This window comes from Rhineura floridana, chromosome 10 (genome assembly GCF_030035675.1).
Source record: "Rhineura floridana isolate rRhiFlo1 chromosome 10, rRhiFlo1.hap2, whole genome shotgun sequence".
NCBI classification, from domain to species: Eukaryota; Metazoa; Chordata; class Lepidosauria; order Squamata; family Rhineuridae; genus Rhineura; species Rhineura floridana.
This window is the reverse complement of record NC_084489.1, coordinates 12202459-12226041: the sequence shown is the minus strand read 5'-3', so window position 1 is coordinate 12226041 and position 23583 is coordinate 12202459. Positions and strand designations below refer to the sequence as shown.

Sequence of the window (23583 nt, the reverse complement as noted above, 5' to 3'; positions counted from 1 at the left end):
CCCAGAGAGCTTCGGCTATGGGGCTGTATACAAGTATAATAAATAGATAAACAAACAAACAAACAGAGTGGCTGGAAAGGAGCAGGAAAAACAGGGATGGTCAGATTGAGGGAAAGGAAAAGCACCTGCACACATACACTCACTTATTCCCTACACCCCAATCCTTCCTAGGCAGAAAGCCTCTCCTGGCCAACTTGAAAGCAACAGCTACTGCTTCTACCTCAGAAGAACAACCTAGCATTAGGAACTTGACAGCTGGTGTGTGTGCTGATGCCAATGCAGGAGAAGGTAGAGAAAGTGGAACTGGTGGCCAGGAGAAGAAAAAGTTAGGGTGGGTGGGAGAGAGAGTCTCCCTTCTCTTAGGGGAAGGGTCCAGAGAATGCACTGAAGGAAATTAGAAGAAGAGGTAAATGGTTAAAAAAAATTATAATAATAAATTAAGACTATTGCGGAAGGGAGAAGAGGAAAACTCTTATAGTAGGAATAAGTGAACATCAAATGAGCAAGAATGAGGGATGAAAAACTTTCTACCCTGTTCCTCCCCACAAAATTTCTTAGGTGTGAAAAGAGAATAGGAGGAAAAATGATAGGAGAGGAGTAAAAATACTTTGAAAGGGATGCAGGGAGGGGGGCAAGGAGAGAAAAATATAAAATAAAATGTCTTCTCCATTTACAGCAAGAGTCGGGAATCTGTGACCCTCCAGATGTTGTTGAACCTCAACTCCCATTGCTGGCTGGGGATTGTGGATAATGGCCTTCGTCAGGGGCTATGAATAAAATCATACAGTACATCATATTGTGGCATATTAATATCTTACAGCATAAAACCATACAGTGAAACGAGAACAAAATAAATACTTACATGAACAGGTCTAAAAAGTTTATCTTCAACAATTATGTATGCACAAATGTGCATGGAGTTTCTGCACTGATTCTGTGCAACTGAATAATGACCATGGAGCAGTATAAACTGAGAGTGCGAAGCTTATACACTCACTCGAGTTTCTATTAGCAACGAGACCGAGGAATTAAACACAGCTGTGTCTAAGGGATCATCTCTGTAGAGTTTCTTCCCCTTTTGTAGATCTCACACTACAGTGATGATCCCTTAGACACAGCTGTGTTTAATTCCTCGGTCTCGTTGCTAATAGAAACTCGAGTGAGTGTATAAGCTTCGCACTCTCAGTTTATACTGCTCCATGGTCATTATTCAGTTGCACAGAATCAGTGCAGAAACTCCATGCACATTTGTGCATACATAATTGTTGAAGATAAACTTTTTAGACCTGTTCATGTAAGTATTTATTTTGTTCTCGTTTCACTGTATGGTTTTATGCTGTAAGATATTAATATGCCACAATATGATGTACTGTATGATTTTATTCATAGCCCCTGACGAAGGCCAAGTCACTGAGTGGCCGAAACGAGTTGGGCTTTCTTTTTAATAAAACCTGTTTGGATTTTCATTTCAAGAATTCCTTTTTTCCAGCATCTTGGGGTCTCCCCCCTCCCCCTCTCTTTTCTCCTGCTTAACCTTGGATGCTTACCACCCTCATTGTTTTTTCTATGGAACTCCATGCCACAAGGAAATTGTCTCAAAGAATATAGCAATTTCCAAAGATAGATTAGATATCAATACAAAGTGTCAGTAATTGCCAGCTGATTATGCAAAATTCTGCTGCCATTTTGTGAGTGGCTTTGCCTCTACACTGCCATTTTGTAACTGGTGGGCTTAGGAATTTTCAGTTGGGCCTTGGAGGTGGTAAGTTTGAGAACTCCTGATGTAGAGAAGTTATAAACACGTGGATAAGGAAGGCTGTATCCAGACTCTCTGTAATAAGCAGAATGTATTAGGCACTGTTTCGCCAGGTTTATATTCACTGAAGATAACCTTATCCAGACTCTATATAGAAGAGCTTTTTTTTAATGTGCAACCAGATGCAAAGTGTGTGGTTCCAGAAAGATTGAAGAGCTACAAAAGAACATTTGTGAAGTTCCAAATTAAAGTCATGCAATGGTTGTGTTGTATCAGCAGGTGTAAAAAGTGATAACAGTGTCAAAAGAAGAGAGAATAGTCTGGGCTCCCTCCCAGTTCTGAGAATTTTCTGCCATTCTGTGTAGGCTTCTAAATGTGACTCTAAGCAACAAGGTGTGTGCTATGCATACAAATTACAAGGTTTTATATGGTATGTGCAATACATACTATATGTATTATACCCAAGCAGAATTTTTGGGGCTCCATAAAGAGAAATTGTTGAGATATGGCCCTGGTTCAACATATGTTTGGATTCCTGCATAATACATTGTTGTTCAAGGTTGTCCATTGCACGTGCACCAAATCTGTGGTATTAAAAGCTCACTACTTCTGTATGATGTTTTCCTCCTTCACAATGTGCCTTTTCTTTGAAATTGTACCATTGCAGGTGGAACAGAAACCCCAGCCACATAGTTCTGTGCTCTTTGTTAAACTAGATGTTCACATTAATATTTGAAATGAATGTGGCAAGGAAGCATTTGATCACTATCATTTATTCATTAAGCACTTCTTCATTTTCAGAAAGTTGCTTCCTTTTTGTGTGTCTATTGACGTTTCATTCAGTGTGTATTTGCAAACAAAAATTCAGCAACAAAGCATCTGTTTGGTTTATGGCAGGAGCCCTCTGGCACAAATGGAAGAAGAACGGAGAGAACATGTGGCAAAGATGAAGAAGATGGAAATGGAAATGGAGCAAGTCTTTGAAATGAAGGTCAAAGAAAAAGTTCAGAAACTGAAGGACTCTGAAGCAGAGGTACATATAGCTGTGGCAGAGAGCTTAAAAGTATACCACCTACTACATAAAACCAACACTGAAATATTTATATTACAGAACAGTATTTATCTAGCACTCTGACCATGCCAGCCAGTAGAAAATTAGCTGTAAGTGGATTCCCAGGGAATCAAATGAGCTCAAGTGGATATACACGTTGGATGATCAATACATCCCTATTTCTTTGTGCTCAATAACGAGATGCACTCAATTCCCAGTGACTACTCACATTGCGGATTTCTTGATCATGATTTTAACATTATGGCAAGTATTTTATTTTATCTTTACATTGATATGACTTGAATAGAATAGGTTCATCAGGCTGGCATAGTTAAGCTATGGTGACTTTGGACTGCAAAACAAGGGGAATAGTGTGGTCATTGCCACTTCAAGAGACCTTTTTAACTTGATGTTTTGGGTCAAATAGAGATCCTTTGTGAAGGCAAAAGAAACTGGCCATAACTTTCAGGAATATAATATTGTCCCGATTACCTAAAGTTGAGTTCAAACAAAACTCATCCTGAAATAAGATCAGTTGTAATACCATCTTGAATAGTATATAGTGTGGTGTACTATGCCCAAGGTTCAGCCATGGTTTGATAGTTAGTATTGGACAAATCACTGTGCTTTGATTTCAGGTATACAATATGTAGATGAGACTATGCAGTACAGTAGGGCCCCACTCATACGGCGGGTTACGTTCCAGACCCCTGCCCAAAAGCGGAACTCCGTCAATAAAATGGTGGCCGACGCCCCAAAAACGCCATAAAAGCAGAACAAGCACCATATGAGTGGGGCCTTACTCTAATTGAAAGCCGCTGTATTAGCGGAACACCGAAAAGCCAGGCCCTACTGCACTTTGCGTATGAGAACACTGTGCTGGGGTCCAAAGACCTACTTATGAAGTATGCCCAAGGACTAATGCATGCTTGATAGATTTTTTGTTGTTGTTTTTTCAGTCTCCTCCTGCACCTGATTACCAACTGTATTTGAAATGCTTCTGTTCAAATGGGGTTTGCCATGTGGCCTGAGAAGTTGCTCGTTGAGAAACACAACCCTCAGTATTATCTTTGCAACATTTTTTTTTGCATTATGGCCTAATATCTGAAGGGGTGCCTCCTCCCAAATCGACCTGCCTGAGTATTAAGATCAGCAGGGGAGGCTTTGCTCATGGTGCCATTGTCAAATGAGATCCAGGAGGCAGTAGCGCATGGGAGGGCCTTTTCAGCAGTAACCCCTAAGCTGTGGAATGATCTCACTTTTGAGTTGTGCCCTGCATAGACATTCCACAGCAAGTATTTTAACTGATTTCAATAACTTCTGCTTTTGATGCACTACTACTTTACTGAATTTTACTGTGGTTTTTAAGTACTGTATGCTTATTCTTAAGTATGTGGGACATTTGTGTAAAGGGTGGGAAAGAAATGTATGAAATTACATTAAATGTATACATATTGATAGTGGGCTTTCATTCAAGTGCTTTCATTTTGATAATAACCAGCATAATGTTTTTTTAAAAGCTTTCTTTTTAACAAACATTAAAATTCTTTGATATCTTTAGTAATATTCTTTGCTTTTAAAAAAAAGTGGTTATACTATCTTTGATTTCATTGAGTGATTGACTTAAGGACTGAAGATTGCAAGAACTTTTTCCATAAATGTATGTGTATAGTCTGATGTTCTGATGTTTTTTATGGAGATCAATCATCTTTTGTAGATGTTTTTAATACTGCTTATATACAGAGTATCTTTAAATTATTGAGCAAGGCTTACACTAGGGTACTCTTCTTGCAAACTGCTAAAAGTTATCCAATTAGGCTGAATTCCTTAACATTTTTTTTATTGGCTTGACTGTGAATATTATAGTCCAGCCTATTCCAACAACTTGATATGTATAACAATTGTACATAAAATATTGCACACATGATTGGAAATAGTTTTCTCCTGGCAAGCTCAGCAGATTTCTTTAAACCCAGTATCCATTTAGGAAAGTTCTTAACGCTGCTTGCATAGATGGTGAAAGTATCAAATAGGGAAACAGCTCAAAGTAGATCATGATGGAGAAAGATGAGGATTAGGCAGTGCTTTGTGTAAGGTCTTATCAAAATACCATTTAACATTAACATAAAACACTTGTTAAATGTACTGGAGATTAATGGTTTAGGCTGCAATCCAATACACATCTACTCAGAAGTAAGATCCATTGGGTTAGTGTGTACTGGATGAATAAATCATTTATTATGGTCAGAGACCAAACGGTTAAAATTGGTATAAAAAACCCACAAAAATTAAAATACATATAAAACAGAGCTCCTGATAATTATTACAAACCAAATGAATACAAATTAAGTAGTTCCTTAGTGAGAGGCTGGCAGCATTTTTTCCTAATTTGCATTGTGATAAAAAAAAATCACTTTTGCGAAACTTTTGGTAACAGAAAGCGACACATCCCTTAAACAGATCAATACCAAATTTGCAGAAATACTCCCAGGCAAAGCAGTTAATAGAGGGAAAATTAGCTTCTTTCTGCATTCATGTATAAATTGCAAAACAGTAGAACATGTTCAACAGATTCTGTTACACCAGCTCCACAAAGACATGTCCGTTCACTGACTGGGATCTTATTAAATCATCCTTTCAACAGGGCCGATGGCAACACATTAAAGCAAGCAAGAGAAAATGCTCTCCTGTACTTTGGAATAGTCAGTGAATACAAATATGAAGCTGCAATGATTCCATAATCATTAAAGTTATTATAGAGTAGTGGAGAGCAAGATTTATTAGCAGCAGTTCTCAAATCTAGGTCTATTAGTCTTTGGACAACAGAGATCTGGGCCTTCTTAAGCCCTTAATTACTCAACACTGCAGGGGAAAAGCCCATCTTAGTGATTTTCTTCTCCATCTCACTTATCCAACGACTCACGAAGGAGTCCAAGAGCAGTAAGGAAAGATAACTACCATGAGCTGCTAAGTGTAAGTGTGACCACAATTTAAGGGCATCAGTCCAAACTTTACAAGCTATTGAACAAATATCTACTTCCAAATAAATAGCAGCGTTACCCACACAAGGAGGGAGACCCAGTAATTTCCTAAGAAATACAGACTGAACTCTTTTCATTTGAGTTAAAACCCAGGATCTAGATCAGAATACCATAAGTGAGCTGGGCCAGGGTCTTTGCTTTATAAGTTTGAATAGCAAAGGCAATGTACTGACCACCTTGCATAAAAAAGAATCTTAAGATAAGCTGCTGACTAAAACTTACTGAATCAATTGCCTGCCTACGTTGTTCAGACCAAAGCCCAGAACTTTGCATTTGGATCCCTAAGTATTTTATATGAGAAACTTGCTCAATAACATTACCATTTAAAATCTATTTGTATTGTTTCCGGGCTTTAGAACACACTAAAACTTTAGATTTACAGTAATTAATAATCAGATTATTATTAGCGCAGTAGGTGCCAAAAGTGGATACTAAACAATTTAACCCATTTCTGGACAAGGATAACAATACCGCATCATCAGCATACAAAAGCAATAATTATTTTAACATTAGACAATTTAGGATCATGAAAGTCAACATTGTGGGGGAAAAGGGGGCAAATCATTTAAAAATAAATTAAAAGAAAAGGGCCCAAAATACAAGCCTCTCTTACCCCCCTAGTAACAGAAATTGGATTAGTAATTTGACCCTGCTCCCTACATCTAACTTGACTGGAGGTCTGATTATGTAGAGATGTAATAAGAAACAATAAACGTTTGTCCATACCGCAGATCTGTAATTTAAACCGTAACAGATCTCTTGAAACCAGATCAAAAGCAGACTTGAGATCAATAAAGGCAGCGAAAAGCTTACCACCAGGAACTGAAATAAGTTTATCAGTTAAATGGGCTAATACACAACCGTGGTCTAAGGTTGAACAACCAGCTTTAAACCCAATCTGTTCCTCACCAAGCATGGATTGGATTGCAGCCCAAGTCACTAGCATGTGGTCCTACTGAAATTAAAATCGAAAAGTTAGTCACTACATAAATCCCACTGAGCTCAGTGGGTACTAAATGAAAGTAACTTAGTTTGGATCCAACCCAATTTGCTAATTTATTGTTCTGTTTATCACATTACTTGTATCTCTTTTTGGTTCTCAAATGGAGCTGTTGAGCATAGATGAGTAGGTGATCATATTTTGTGTTCTTGTTTCTTAGCTCCAGCGGCGTCATGAGCAAATGAAAAAGAACTTGGAGGCACAACACAAAGAGTTAGAAGAAAAACGCCGCCAGTTTGAGGATGAAAAGGCAAACTGGGAAGCTCAGCAACGTATTTTGGAACAACAGAATTCTTCGAGGTACTTCAGAGTCTTACTGTATTTCTTTCCGAAAGTGTTCTTGTTTTAGAACATACCGATTTACCCCATCACATGGGATGATACCCTGCCCTGCACATCCATGCAGGGATAACACATCCAAATAATGGCTTGCACATGTATAGTCCTGTGGGTTATATTCCAGTGATGATCTACTGCTGACAGAAGATTCTTTGATCCAGCAGAGGCTCCCATTTTTGGAACAGAAAGGGAGGCTATTTTCATAAGTTTGTCTTCCTTCTTGCAGCTACCACCGCCAGCTCCTATGCTGTTTCTAACGGCTCCCCCAACCTTAGGAGCAGTTTTGGTGGGAACAACGGGGTCGAAGGGAGGTGGTAAATATGTGAAAATCATCTGTTTTTGTTCCAGTGACAGAATCCTCTGTTGCGTCAAATAGCCATCTAGATAGATAGATAGATCCCACCCTTCTTCCCAGCAGGAGCCCAGGGCAGCAAATAGCCTTTCATCAGTGGAGGGGAAACAGTTGAATATAACGCTATTTGTATAGCCCATAATCACATGGTCAATTCCTAGATTTTATCTGAGAAATAACAACCATGTGATTTTGGTCTGTACACGTAGGATTTGACACATTGTAACTCATTGCCCACCTCTTTGGGGACAGTGTACCACATTGGTCATATCAGCATTGTCTGAACTAGCCTTTAGAAATTGTTAAGCAGGTGGGTTGATGATGATGTTGCCTGACAAGTGATAGCTTTTGTATTGCAGGCGAGGGAAGGGGAATCCCCTTCTGTCTATTCTTATTTCAGTGTTTCATTCCATTCTGCTCTGTCTGTATGCCTGGAAGTACCACCCATTCTCTGTTGTCAAAGCCATTTCTTGCAAGTTCCTACTCAGTAACAGTATTTCCTAGATCACTCCTACCAGTTCTTAATCTGCTCCTCCACTGCCACCTGGCTCTCTACTATAATAGTTACTATCATAACTGCCTTATACTGAGGCAGACAATGATTCATCTATCTCAGTGGCTCGCCACAGTTTCAGGCACGAGTTGTTCAGCCCTTCCTAGAGCTCCCAGCAACTCAACGTGGAATCTTTTGTATGCAAAGCATACACTCGACCACTAACGTACAGCCTCTCCCCCATTCACTGCCAGACTTTTTCTTCTTTTCCCTATCCTTATGTTTTGTTGTAGCTTATAAGCTTTCAGGGAAGGGCCACCTCATTTATTTTTGTACAACAGCACTGTATGTTTGCTGAACCAGCAGCAGGTATTGATAGTAATTTCATTTTCTTTTGAATAGGATGTCCCCGTTTTTAATAATTTTAATAATTAAAGTAAAATTTCTAAATTAAATAACTTTATGTTAAATTAAATTGGTACAAACCATATTTGCCTCCCATGTAAGGATAGCAGGTTACATGACCATAGTCCAAAAATGCCTGTGGAGATAGATATGAAAAGAATATGATAGTTACATTTGTAGGGGCAAAGAAAAAAAGGGAGGTTGGTAAGAGATTACTTCTATCTCAAAAGTACTTTATATGGTCTGCTTTGCATGTATTAAGCATACCTTTTCATTCACTGTTCAAGCCAGCCACATAAATTAGGAGTGTATGAGATATGAATTAGGTAGCTATCTTGGCAAAGTAGGCTGACATGATACTTGGCCATCTTGCAGCTGAAGCCCTCCTCAGAGGCTTTGACAATGGTAAATGCTTAGAGAAGGAAACGTGAGCATATTGGACATCTTAAATTCTAGGTTTTGAAACACCAGATTGCAGCAAAACTTGGGAACTGGATGCATATTCCTTGTTTACTTGGAAATGAAGTATATTTACCGCACTCTAAGTGGGCTTAGAGTTGCAACACAAGAGAGAGTGTTTGTGCTGAGACAGACTCTGCATTTCGCTCACCCTAACTGCCCTCTTTGCCTTGAGTTACCTTTTCCCCTCCTCTTTGGAAGTGGAAAAGAAGCAATCTCTGCTCAAAGTGGAAAAAATACAGAGAGAATAGGGGAGTGTTTTCTTTCCACTTCCTTTTTCAGTTCACTAGTTTTCCAGGCTAAGATTGGCTCCCCAGTAGAAAACAGAGCAGGAGGGAGGGAAAGTACTCTGAAGGAAAAAGGATAAGGTGAGGGAAAGGGGGAGGAAAGGGAGGGGAGCAGGCAAGTTGAGAGAAGGAAGGGAACTGCCCGGGCCCTGAGGTCTTCAGGAGAGGCCCTTCTCTCAATACCCACGCCCTCTCAAGTACGACTGGTGGGGACATGTGATAGGGCCTTCTCTGTGGCAGCCCCTAGGCTTTGGAATTCCCTTCCTAGGGATGTAAGAATGACCCCCTCCTTGCAGTCCTTCCAGGGTCAAGCAAAGACCTTTCTATTCCAACAAGCCTTTGGTATTGACGGCTGCTAAAGATAGGGCTTGACGGGAACTGCATTGCTAATGCCTAATTCCTCCATTTTTAAACTGGTTTTTTGATTCTCTTTTAGCTATAAGTATGAATGGTTTTAATATTGGAATTAGTTTAATTTTATTTTAATCTAGACTCTGTATGTTTTAATTATATGTGTTTTTATCTGGAAGCCACCGTGAGTTCCAGTTTTGGAAGGATGGTGGGGTATAAATAAAGACAATAATAATAATAATAATAATAATAACAACAACAACAACAACAACAACAACAACAACAATAACAACAACAACAATAATAAAATAAAAAAACACTGTGTGTGTTTCTCCCCCCTGCTTGCTTCTGGGCATTTGTGTTTAGTTTTCCTTCTGGGTATGGGGTCTGTTTGCTTTGTTATCCCCTCAGAGATCTGTTTGCCCTTGTTTTGTACTCCCTGAGGGTCTGTGTTCTTGTTTTTATTTGTGTGTTCTCTCCCTTTCAGCACTCAAGAAACACAAACACAGTGTGAATGAGTGACAGTCACTTTCAACAATTTGTGACTGGGTGTGCTTCCCATGGCAGCCATTTTGTGACTGGCCAAGCCCCTGCATAGCTGCAATTTTATCATAGTGGCTATGGGCCCAGAACCTTTAGGGACCCCTAGTATATTTGTTTGGTGCTCTGAAAATGTGGTAATTACAGTATAATGTGCAGAAATTAAATAAGCAAAACATCACATATTAATATATCTGAATAATTCTTTTTTTTTACAGAACTTTGGAAAAGAACAAGAAGAAAGGAAAGATATTTTAAATATGTATATATGACCACCAGTTATGTATTAGCTGCCAATATTCCAGCCTGGACATGTGTGTGTTGGATTTGTTTGACCAATTTTGCACCAGTTGCATCCATATCTATGGATTTAACAGCATGACAAGAAAAAAATTTTTTGTTAATTTTGATGGCACTTGAGATGCCTTGAATTATTTAGGGTGTTGTATACTTAGGAAAACAAAACAGCTCTAAGTACCCTTTTTAAAAAAAAAGCAGAAGTCATTTTAATGCAAAAGAACATTTTACTGTTGTACAATCATGTTCTGGTGGTTTGATTTTGTTTACAGGATATGCCATTATACAAGGACTTGGGAAACTTTTCCATAAGGATACATTGCCATAATATAATATGAACTATGCTTCTATTATAAAAATTCCATTCAGTGCAGCATATATAATAATGTAATTTAGCCTAACACAGTTGACCCTATTTTTGACACTTCCATTGTTTAAAAATACATATGGAAAAACAAACTTACAGGCTTATGGGACACCTAAAAGCTTTTTTTAACAACTTTTTTTTATTCTTTAAATATATGCTATTCTCATTTAGTAACTACTTTAGCCCGAAGAATTTCATTACTGCTTCATTTTTGTAATAACATATAATTTAGATATTTTTCCATATATTGGCCCTGCTAAATAGAATGTAGTTTTTCATATGGTAGGAACCAGTGAATAAAACCTTTCCTTTAACTCCCTTTTTACATTTTATGGTAAGTAGCAGGAAAATGCATTTATAGGTCATTTCTAGGGGAAAAAATGTGGAGTTAACTTCCAACCTGTTTCTACCTGTGTGCAGTCTTTCTTCTACTAGAAAAGAGAATCATGGCCTCTTGAGAGAAGAGTCACAATTTTGCATTTAGCTGTATTCATATACTGCATTTCTGTATTTTTGTTTGTACTGTAAAAAGTCACATAATAAACAATGTTGTGATGTAACGTATTCATGTCTGGATTCTCTTATCCTTGGATAAAACCATTTGTGGCATTTCACTTTTGTTTTTATTGCTTTTAATTTTAAACTTTGTCAACTTTTGTAACTGTTCATAACCCTAAACTGAATTTTACATCTCTAGTGCTGGGGCTTTTTCTAAATATTAGCAAACATTTAACAAGATGGGATTTGATTTGGACAACACTGATTCAATATAGTCCTACAAATAATCACCTTTTCCATTTGATATCAGCCATAACAAGGTATTTGACTTAGAAACATTTGAGCAATTAGGAGGAAATGCAGAATTGTTTTTATGCCACATCAGTTTCCGGATACATTGTTCAATGTACCATGGAAGCAAAAAAATAGATTTGTTCTTAAAAATTACTTCAGTAAAACTATTAGGATGTATTTGTACTTCACAGAAACAGCTGAAAACAAGGAATCTTTCTTAGAATAGTTCTTATTAAGAAGAAAGTCCTGAATTACATCTGAATATTTTTAATAGGTTGGTGATAACTTGAACACTGTATTCTTAACAGAAACATTTTGCAGCAGACTAAAAAGACATTGTTATTTTTAATACTGATGGTATGTTTACCCAGTATTTTATCCACTGTTAACCTGGAAATGGCACTAACCTATACTGAGCTGGTTCACTCCAGCTTACAGTGAACAAGGTGCATGCTAAGTATGCACAGTTAAAAAATTTCTCCAGGTAGCATGAAATCAAGTGGGTTATAGTGCCATCTAGCATCCCAAGGCAAGCATGTATTGAAGTCAAGACCTGGGCTGCTCCAGCCCCTCCCTCTCCAGTTCATTCTTGCCTTCATCCCAGGCAGTTCTATCTACGTGGAGTGAACAGGTCTACCTGCATGTAGTAAGATTGTTGTACCAAAGTGTGTGTGAGTGAAGAGGGTGTTGAGAGAGAGAGAGTGTTTGGTGTTGGGGGCTGCTTTTTCCTAGTCTTTCCCCCCCAGCTCTTCTTCCCCCCCATTGCCGCTATTACAGGGTTTAGCAGTTCCCCTCGCCTTCTTCATCTTGGGGCTTGCGGCAGCAGCTCCGGTCGATGGGGAGGCGGCACTTGCTATTTTTTTTTTTTTTTTCAATAATTTTTATTCAGATTTTCATAAAACATACAAGACAAAATCATAAAACATTCAAAGACAAAAAACAAAATCAAAAAAAGTTAAACAAAAAGAAAAAAAGAAGAAAAAAAAAAAAAACAAAAATAAAAAATAAAGAGTAAAATATTGACTTCCCATTTGTCAAAGATCAAATCAGTTATAAGTCTATAATATATAACAATCCTGTCTCTTAAGTCATATTATAAAATCACTTTCCTCCAGTAGTTATCTTACTTAATCATCAAATCTCATAAACATTACTTTATTCTTTCCACAAAAAGTCAAAGAGAGGTTTCAATTCTTTAAGAAATATATCTATCAATTTTTTTTTCCAGATAAGCATATCGATTAATCCATCTCATTACTAATTATGATAATCTTATTGTCATAACCATAGTCAAAATAAACATTTCAATTAATCCATCACATCAGAATCTGTTAGGTTCAATAATTTCAGTAGCCATTGTTCTATTATCTCTATTAGTTCCATTTTCCATTTTCCATCTTCAGTAGTCTTGTTAAGTCCAGTAATTTCAATATCCAATCTTCCATTATCAGTATTCCATAATAATCTTGCTGTCAAAGCCATAGTCATATAGTAAGAGTCTGATGGGAATTACCTCTATCCCAAATATTTTCTTGCCATCCATTCTGAATAGGTTGCTGAAATACTGCTGTAAAATCATATCTCTGTTCTTTTTTTCAAAATGCACTGGGTCATCTCTTAAAAGTTTTTCCATTGTCACATGGCTGCAGTTAATTCCATAGATTTTCTCTATATTGGGCTCCATCACATCATTCCAGTCCAGAAGATTATCCATGCCATTGATAACTTTATCTCTAGAATCTTCATTCATTTCTTCAGAGATAACATTGAGTTCCAAACAATAGATTTTATTTCTAAAGTCCATAGACTCCAAATCTTGTTCCTGTTCCACGTTGGTTCCAATCTCCGGGATCTCCTCTCTCACAGGGACCCCTATTCCAGTCTCCAGGGTCTCCTCTCTCACAGGGACCCCTGTTCCAATCTCCGGGGTCTCCTCTCTCACAGGGACCCCTTCCAGGGTCACCTCTCTCACAGGGACCCTTATATCTTTAATCTCCTGCTTCATTTTACTCAATTCAATTTTCGTTATCTCAATCTCATCCATTATTTTCTGAAACATAGTTATTTCCAGATTTTCAGCCACTTTCTTAATTGCCATTTTAAAAGAAAAATATAGGAAAACCACTTCTTATTTCAGCAACAATTGGGTTAATACTCCAAACTTGGTGACATCACAGTATAAACAGTGCAGACAGCCTTATCTCTCCAATAGTTAAGTAAACAAAATGCAGTTCCCAGGATCGAAACAATTAATGGCAATCGTCAAGAAACAGATTCGTCAAAATAAAATAGACCAAAAAGAGAGTAGTCTCAAAACAGTATAATATTTTTCAAAATAAAAATCTGGAATAGAAATCCCTCTTCTGTGTATATCTTTAGAATGCAAATCCAGGACAGCTTTTTGCAACAAAAACAGAGATAAGCTATTAATTAGTGCGTAGCAGAGAGAAGTTATGGCTCCCCAGTGAGATGTCAAAAACTGATCAATCTGGCAAATCTCTTTTAAACAGCAACAATTTAAGTCAAGTAAAAGAAAAATATAGAAAGAAGGGTGCTTGCCTGTTAGTGCGTTCTCTCTTAGAAGATAAGATGAACGTTCGCTTTAACAGATAGAGCTTGCTGTTGAAAATCCGTCCCACCTTCGTCGGCTGGACCTCGTCCCATAAATTAATGAGATCTGGTCGTCCCAACAAAAATAGGCTTTGAGGTTAATCTCTTCGTTTCTCCCTACCCGGGAGAAGTTTAATCAGTCAAAAAAAAAAGAAAAAACTGACTGATATATCTGAATAAGCTTCTTTTGAGGCAGGAGCCCGTCTCAAAAGCAGGCACAGGCTAAGTCACCCTTCCCGGAAGTCGGGAGGCGGCACTTGCTATTGTGGCCCGCCTGGAACTCGCAGCAGCAGCTCTTCCCCCCCCTCACCTTCCTTGTCTTGGGGCTCGCGGTCGACAGTTGGGGTGTTGTCATCTGCTAGCGCAGCCCACCTGGAGCTCATGGTGGTGGCTCTTTCCCCTCTTGCCCTCTTCATCTCGGGGCTCGCGGCAGCAACTCCAGTCGACGTTTGGGAAGGCAGCGCCTGCTAGCACGGCCTGCCTGGAGTTCACGGCAGTGGCTCTTTCTCCCCCCCTTGCCTTCCTTGTCTCTGGGCTTGCGGCTCTTCCCCCCCTCGCCTTCTCATCTAGGGGCTCGCAGCTGTGGTCCCAAAGGACTATACTGGAGCTCGCAGCTCTGGCTCCAATGGACTCTGGAGGTAGTAGTGTTTTGATACGCCCCCCCTCATTCCCCTCATGTTTCATTAACTGGCAGTGGTGCTGCTAACAGCTGCCACTGACATTTGTGTCCGCCATTTCTTTTATCTTTTCCTGCCTTCTGGCGTACCCACCAGTTTGTTTTTTCCTGTTTTCCCGCTCTTTTTAGTTAGGGTTTTTTTTAGCCCTCTGTTTCTTCTGTCCCCCCATATAGGGGCATTTATATGTGGTAAAGGTAATTATATATATAAAGGGAGATATTCAAGGCATATATAGCTATACTTACCTTACTTTTATTTTTAAAAACAGAGTGAGACAACCAAGAATTTGAAATGGCATTGGAGCTGTACCGCACCCTCCTACCATGTGTGTGTACCTGAGCCGCTATGTCATTGTGCTCAAATCTAGAAGTGCACTCTGGGCTGAAGTGCACTTGGGGCTGTACCACTCCCTTCATCCTTGGGCGTGTACCAGTACTCCCTATTCACACCGCACTCATCTCCCAGTGCATGTGTTTGATTAAAGATACCGCACCCCTTACTCATGTGCGTGTATAACATGGGGGCTCAAGCGTGTATTAGGGCCGTAGTTGATGGTGCTTGGATATTCTGGCCCTTGAAGGCTCTAAGGATCCCGTGGTTATCATCCTGGGTAAACGTTGCTTAGCAGAATTAACAACCTGGTTGCTAGGTGGAGTCTTCACCAGCAGGTCCCTGTGCGATGTTGACTATTACAAATACCATGTAGCCTTATTAAGGCCCATTTCGCTGTTCAGCGAACTTGACTCTGTTCGCTAGTTGTGTAACTAGCCTCAAGATTAATCACATGGTCTAAACTCATGGTGTCCTGCCCAGAGTGAAAATCATGAAATGGAGGCGAGACTGGAATTAATTCCTGCTTTATTAGAGTAACATCGAAGGCAAGGCGTCTCATAGATTTCGCTAACTAACTCACTGTAATCCCTAACTATACTCTGCAGTTTGTAAGGGGGGAGTTGACTCAGCACCCTCATCGGGGGCGCGGGCTTAAGTAGGAAAGATTTTTGCTTGTAATCTCTGACTCCTGCGAGGAACTTCCCTCTGGCCAAGTCTCTTTTCTCGGCGGTGCACACAAAATGACAGAGGGCACGCACACATCTGCTCATCAGACAGTCTAGACTCCTCAGGTGCCGGCTTCATTGAAGAGGGAGGAGACGTTTCTGGCAGGGAAGCATTTGAAGGGCCAGACAAAGAATCCTGGGGGGATGTGGAGTTGACACGCGTGCGAGGTCTTGCTCCAACAGCTCTCCTGGGACGCTTGGCAAGGGAGGGGTCTCCACGTGAGCGGGCAAATTTCCCGTGGGAATCAGAGCTGTTGGTCATGTCTCCTCCCCCCAGATCTTCAGGAGCATCCTCCACATCTGACATCTCTCCCATCTGCAGAGCTGGGGGTGTGCCCTCGAACAGCTTCCCCCCAGAGTCACTCTGCGCTGGAAAGGGGCCCTGGGGCTTCCCCACCTCCTGATCCAGGCCCCCCTGGGTCACCTGGGGCTCAACACATGGTTACTTACATAGTCATGTATGTCCTGAGGTGCAGTTCTGGAAGGTGGGGATTGCTCACTCAAGTGAACCAATTACCTAGAGAGGTAGTGGGCTCTCTGACACTGGAGGCATTCAAGAGGCAGCTGGACAGCCATCTGTTGGGAATGCTTTGATTTGGATTCCTGCATTGAGCAGGGGGTTGGACTTGATGGCCTTGTAGGCCCCTTCCAACTCTACTATTCTATGATTCTAAGTCCTGACCATCGTCAGCAGTTCCCTGGGTGACTAATAACAGTTTAACATTCCATATTACATTCATCAAAACATTTAGTTTTGGTAAGGCTTACTGTTTATCTTGTGTAACTGGAGTTGAGAGAAGTCCGTCTGGCCCCTTGCATCTTTCAGTCACGACAATACCTGCGTGAAACCGCATAAAAACTAGCAAGGGGGTATTAGGGCTCTTTCATTTCGGATGGAGACCACGCTATCACGCTATCGTTATATTGGGCTGAGAGACACCTGCTGTCCTTGAAGGCAGATTAGTTCAGCGGGGCTGTGAAGGTCACTGCAGATTGGCTCAGCAGGCAACAATGATTCCGGGGAAGTGGAAACTACATCTGGCAGTGTTTCATCTCCAGCTTTGTTTTGGCAACCTGACAGTGGAACTATTTGCTTCGAGTCACAACTGTCAGCTTCCCTGGTACTTCTCGAGGTACCTAGATACAAGGGTGGAGTCCGGAGAGGTCCTTCTGACCCCTTGGCTGGATGGTCTCCTATCTGTTTCCCTCCAGAGCAGAACACTGGAAGCTTTGGCACTAACAGGATCAACTGTACTGGTCTCGCCGACTGATTCTCAGACCAGCTTGCCCTATTAATAGCAGATCCTTGGAGGCTGCCATTGAGATCAGATCCAACGAGATCAGATCTTCTTTTGCATGGACCGATCTGGCGGCTTGGTGTTTGAGCGGACACAGCTGATCCACACAGGTCTATCACAGAAGGGTATTGATACCATTCTGGCATCTAGAAGGCCATCAACAAATTGCATCTACCAGAGTGCATGGTCTGCCTTCTCCGACTAGTGTACTTCCAGGGTTTTGGACCTACGCAAGCCACAGTCCAACAAGTCTTACCGTGTCTTCATAGTGGTCTGAAGATGGGATTGACAGCCAACACTTTGCATTGTCAGGCTTCCACTATATCTTCAATTTGTTTGGTTACCCTTCAAGTGTTTCCATGGGCTCGCATCCGCTGATTAAACGTTTTCTATAGGCAGCTGCCCCCTTTCTTTGGCAGTGTATCACCATTTTCCTTCCTGGGGTTTACAGAAGGTACTACAAGCACTGCAGCGCCCTCCTTGAGGCCCTCAGGGCGGTGCCTTTGAGACTGCTTTCTTTCAAGTTTCATTTTTTCAGGTAGCTGTCACTTTGGTGAGAAGAGTGTCAGAGTTGGGTGCATTGTCATCAGCCCACCATCTTTCATAAGGACCCAGTTGTGTGACGTCCTGATCCTTCTTTTCGACCCCAAAGTAAGCTCTGTGTTTCACTGCAACCAGAACATTGTACTTCCATTGTTCTACTCTAATCCCATTTATCCACTTGAGAAAGCTTGGTACTCTTCAAAACTTTCCTTCTCTTTTACTCACGGAACTAAGGGGGAAGAAAATAAAAATAGCCTATCTTTTTTTATTGCAAAAAGCTGACATGGAAAATAGCATTATAAAGATTACAACGGATGAGGGGTTTCTGATTGGAAGAGAAAAGAAAAATCTTTTTGATTTATAAGACTTTTGTGTAATATATGTCTGGGACTATTTTTTCTGATCTACTTTTTTTTGACGAATCTGCTCATTCTTTCTGCTACTAGTTAATTGGACGCTGTGAACTAAAGCTGTTTTTGCACTTCTGGGCATATAAGAGATAAGGGCTGTCTAGAGTGTGACGCCAGTTGGTTTGAAAGATTAACTCCTTTGTAACTGGATAAAGAAATAAACTGCTCTTTGCTTGGGACATTGAAAATTGAAGGAGTTTTATTCCTTTGGCTTTAAGAATGACAATTAAGAAGATTATGGATGTACAAGAAGGGACTTTATCTTTAGACATGTTTCAGAAAATAATGAATGGGATTAAGTCAATAAAACAAGAACTGAGAATAATAGTCAAGCGTGGAGAATTGAATTTGACGAAATGAGACAGGAGCTGAAAGAAATTCAGGATTCTATGAGAAAGGAGAATAAAGATAGATCTGCAAAACCAAAAAAGGATGAAAGAGAAATTAAAGGCAAGGTTCAAACTATGGAGATTGGATTAAATATGGACATGGAAAAAAATTTGGATTTTCTGGCTGTGATGGATCCTGGAGACAAATATTACGGTTTGGAACTCAGCGCTGTCCCTGAAGGAATTGAAGAGATTGGAGATAAAGATATTATCGGTTCAAAAAAATTCCTGGACTGGAAGGATTTGATGGAACTTGAAATGGAGAAAGTTAACAGAATTAATCCCTGTTTTGTGTCAATGGAAAAATCTTCAAGAGATGTGCTAGTGTATCATGTAAAAAAGAGGAACAGAGATGCGGCTTTGCAACAATACTTCAGTGATACGTTCGGAATTGATGGCAAGAAAATATCTGTGATAAAGGAAATTCCTATCAGACTCTTATTATATGACTATGACAGCAAGATTATTGGGTGCGTAAAGATGGAAGATGGAATCAATACGGATAATGGAAGAAGAGCGATTTGAAATTACTGGACTTAGTAGACTTGATGAGTTGGATTAATTGACATGTTTATCTAGAAAAAAAATTGATGGACATATATCTCAAGGATTGGAAACTTCTCTTTGACTTTTTGTGGAAGAATAAAATGATATGATGTTAATGAGATTTGAAACCAATTAAGATAACCGCTGGAGGAAGGTGATTTTATAATCTATTAAGAGACAGGCTTGTTATATATTATAGATTTATAGCTGAACTATGACAAATCGGAAGTCAATATTTTTATATTTTTTTTCTTTTTTTATTGTATTAGTTATTGATTTGTGTTTTTTCTTTTTGTATTGTTTTGGTTTTGAAAATTTGAATAAAAATTAATTGAAAAAAAAAAAGAAAGCTTGGTACTCTTTAGACATTCGCAGAGCCTCAAGATTTACCTGTTTCGTACCAAGGACATAAGGCTAATGAATTTTTGGTTCGTATCCTTTCACCCAAGGACACTGGGGGGGGGGAGTTGATTATATACCTGCATTGCCTGTTCTATGGGTCACTCAAGCTTCCAGTGTCTCGCAATATCAGGGCACATTCTACCAGGTCTGCAGCTACCACAGCTGTGTTTGCAACAAATACACCTCTTGCAGATATTTGCAGAGTGGCGGTATGGTCTACCCTAGACTCATTTATCAGGCATAAGATAGATTGATATATATCTACTGATGCTTCTTTCAGGAGGCGTGTCCTCCAACAGCTTGTTTCTCATATATAGGCAGCAGGTGCTCCCTCCCTGTTGGGACTGCTTTGGTACATCCCACGTGATGGCATGCTACCTGGGGAAAACAGACCATTGGTCTCACCTGAAGGGTTTTTTCCCCAGGTATAATGCCATCACTGCCCTCCCTGTTGGAGGCTGCCTGGGTGTATTGCACTGTATCATTCTTTCATACATGTTTTATGGATAAGGGTATACATTTAATAAGTGTATAATGTGTGAATGAGTCAAGACCTTTCTCGAGGTGGCAGTTCCTTAGTTGGGCAGTTGCCTTTATTTTTCTTACTGTTGTGCCTGTGTGATTTATTACGGCTGGTCAGATATCTCACTTTGGTCTCGTCATGAATGAACTGGAGTGGGAGGGGCTGGAGCAGCCCAAGTCTTGACTTCAATACATTCTTGCCTTTGGATGCTAGATGGTGCTATAACCTACATGATGACATGGTACCTGGGGAAACCACCCTTCAGGTGAGACCCAATGGTCCGTTTTGCAACAAAGCAACACACTGTGAGCCTTGGCTTAGCATTACGTGAGAACCAGTGCTTGTGGTTTCTTGGGAGGGAAATAAACCATGAGTGCTGGTTCGCATGTAACACTAAGCCAAAGCTTGTGGTTTGCTCCAGGCAGGGCACAGCAAAACAAGAGTGTTTCAAGAGCATATTGCTACCTGTTCACTGTAAGCCATAAAGCATGGCTTACTATGATATGCAAATCAACCCATTATGATAGTAACATGAAACCACTTGTCAGATCTCAGTTTGTTAAGTATTTTTCCCCCGCTTTCGCTTTAGCACTACATGAATTCATTTGTCCTTTTTGTGCTTAATGGAAATGCTACATGATTATTGGTGGAATTATTACCCATTCAGACATCACTCAACTCAAATCACAAATGTACCTAAAATCCATTGTTACTATGCAGCTTTTACATTATCCAAATAGCTACGACTTCTGTTTTTCTAAGTTTTATTAATGGTCTGAGGAGTGTTTGATTTGGAGAACCCAGAATAATCTGATTAGCACAATTTTAGAAGCAGGCTTATTTCCTACTGGGAATACCAACCAAGTACTGTGATAAACTGTTCTACTGCATTAAAGTTTGTAACCTCACTTAAACTACATTCATGTGTTAATTATTGTACTAATGGCTAGTGCTTAAGTGAAGACCAAAATAACCATGTTAAGACTTAGGTTCCCCAACAATACAGAAAAACATATTAACCTGCAGTGGTAAAATTGTGCGCTGGTGGTCTTCCTCCTCTTTAAAATATAAGACCCAGGGTCTTAATTAATGGTTTTATATTATTTTAAATTATTATTTGGCGCTGTGGTTCATATGCATAGTACTATAGTGGGGGTGTATTATGTAGATCATCACAAGGGATGAGTTGAACTCTTAAAATATTCCACCTACTTGTAGCTTTCTATCCCAAGTTATGAATGGTGAATCTGCATACTTACCTGATATCTAATCCCCGACAAGGAGTTAAGCTGAGCTAGATATCCAACAAAGGTATTTTACTGTGATGTCAACTCTAAAGGGGAGCAAAAGAGAATGTGATATGAGAATGGGGGAGGTGGAAAGAAATTTGCTAGAACTTCCAGTCCCTTATTTATTGGGGGTTGGAAATAGTTACTCATCACTGCAGTACAAGGTAATGGTGACATCCTAGCAAGTTTAGAATGTTTCTTAAGTTTGAAGAGTGACTTCACCCCCCTTCTCTCTTTTTTGTGTATGTGATACTCATAAACATTAAACTGGATTCAAGCTGTATAATATGACTATATTTCTGTGGCCAAAGTCTCTTGTGCTTTTAACCTTTCCATTTTCTGCAAGTCCCTGAGGGATATTTCATCACTGAACACGAGATTCAAGAACTGATTCTTGGTGGCAGCAGTAGTGCTGCTGGCCAGCTCCATTTAGGAACTAGTTTGATGTTGGCATCTCTTAAGTACTGTCACTAAAGGGATCTCACTATAATGAGCTGTGCCATTGTCTTAAGTACATCTTACAATGGCTTGAATCCAAAAATCTTCCTGTGCAGACAGAAAGTAATTCTGGTTGTTATGGGGAGAGACCCATTATCTCCTGCCTCTATAGTCCCTGGAGCTTCTCTGAAGGGGTCCCCAGATTTCTGAATCCAGTTCTGTGGGATGGTGGGGAGCCTTTTTCTGAAGTGACGGCCTCTCTCATAGGGCACCTGCCATCCTTCCTACACCATGAAATGACACAGGTAGGAAACAATGCAAGCTAGAGCATTAGCATGATTTGAACCAAAGGTGGCAGTGTTCTCTGCATCTTGGGATGCCTCTGAAAGTGTGTGTTTTGTCATTCAGAAACCTACTTCCAGATGAGGAAATAACTGCATAAGACTTCTGTGTTCTCCTAATGCCAACAAAAGTACCCAAGCTGCATCCTATTAGCTGTGTCCTAACCCTGCAAAAAATACAGAAGGTCTTATTTTAACCTTGCAAGCAGAGGGAAGAGGAGCACAGTTTGGGGAAAACTGACTTCATTTAGAATCTCCTCTTCCTACTCAGGGAATACATTTGTGTTAGTAATTAATCCCTGGCTCCTCTGGAACAACAGACAGCTTCAAAAAAGCAGCCTTGTAGCCTACGGATGTCTGAGCTCTGCTTAAGTTCTGACTGCCAATTCCTTGCAGCTAGCTCTTTTCTTTTCTGCCTAAAATATCAAGGCATCACACAAGAACAGGATTTGGCATGGTTCTATCAGAAGGCAAAATACAAACAAAGAACCTGTGACATCATTGCTTCAATAGCAAACAGGATTCTGTACATCAGATATGCATAATATATGTTGGTTTCTTTTTTACTACGTTAAGAAACGTTTGAGTATTGATACTGCAAAAGAGACATAGTATTATGAGGGTAGGGCTAAATTTGAATTAAGGAATGTGACACCTGCCCAGAATCCAAAAACTTTGTAGAATGTTCTGTGAGCCCAATGGGGCTTTATACTTGTTTTTCCTTAAACAGCAACTTCAGATGTCACACGGCAAACTGCTTTCAGCAATAGAAAACTTCAAAAAGTTTGATACAATATGGTGTACATAGGGGCATCAGTTGTTCAAAGGAAAAGTCAGAAATTCCACTATGCTAGTGCAAATTCCTTGTGTAAGCCTAAGCAATTCAAAATCCCAAGCCATATCTTTCAGAGCTGGAACTTAGCTCTGCAATGTGAAAATGATAGTTCTTTTAAACACAGAGTACCTTTCTCTTTTTCTGCACAACTGGAGTTGCAGCATCTAAACAGGCTTGAACCCTAGCGTTTCAAATTAACAAAAGCACTGTTGTTCCAAAGATGCTCTTTATTGTTGCAGTAAACCTTAGGCTGCACTTACTATGCTTGCCACCTATTCAGCTGAGAATAAAAGATATTAGAGTTTTCCTGTCCTGTCTCCCAGTGCTCTGAATTCCTAAGACTTGTTTAGTTCAGTGCCCTAACTTTGGCTGTTGGATTTCTCCCGGCTGCCAATGAGGCGATTCCACAACAGCCAATGAGAGGACAAACAGAGATTGAGACTACAATGCCCCTCATGAGAATTTGCCCATTTGGCAAAAGCTCGGTGTGACTCCCAGAGTTCCTATTGCAGCTTGCATGGCAATACCTAAGTCTGTGTCACTGCCAGAGGCTTTTTTCTATATATTTTAGTGGATATAGAACAGAAGGGATCTTAAAGCTTTTAAAAGAAAGAAAGAAACATGTTATAGTGAAATCATTCTTTTTTTCTATTTTTGTTAAGTCCATTGAATTTCTTTTCATAGCATCATGCAT

General features: G+C 39.9%; 1 protein-coding gene across 2 annotated transcripts in view; it reads left to right on the top strand.

Annotated features, from left to right (window-relative positions):
- SEPTIN7 (septin 7) overlaps positions 1-11302 on the top strand; it is a 101304-nt gene extending 90002 nt beyond the window's left edge. For both annotated transcript variants that reach the window (XM_061585872.1, XM_061585873.1), the window contains 3 exons: positions 2654-2789; positions 7009-7148; positions 10293-11302. In XM_061585872.1, coding sequence (XP_061441856.1) covers positions 2654-2789; positions 7009-7148; positions 10293-10332 — 316 coding nt within the window. In that variant the 3' untranslated portion in view covers positions 10333-11302. The remainder of the gene's footprint in view (positions 1-2653; positions 2790-7008; positions 7149-10292) is intronic.
- The last annotated feature ends 12281 nt before the right edge of the window (positions 11303-23583 follow it).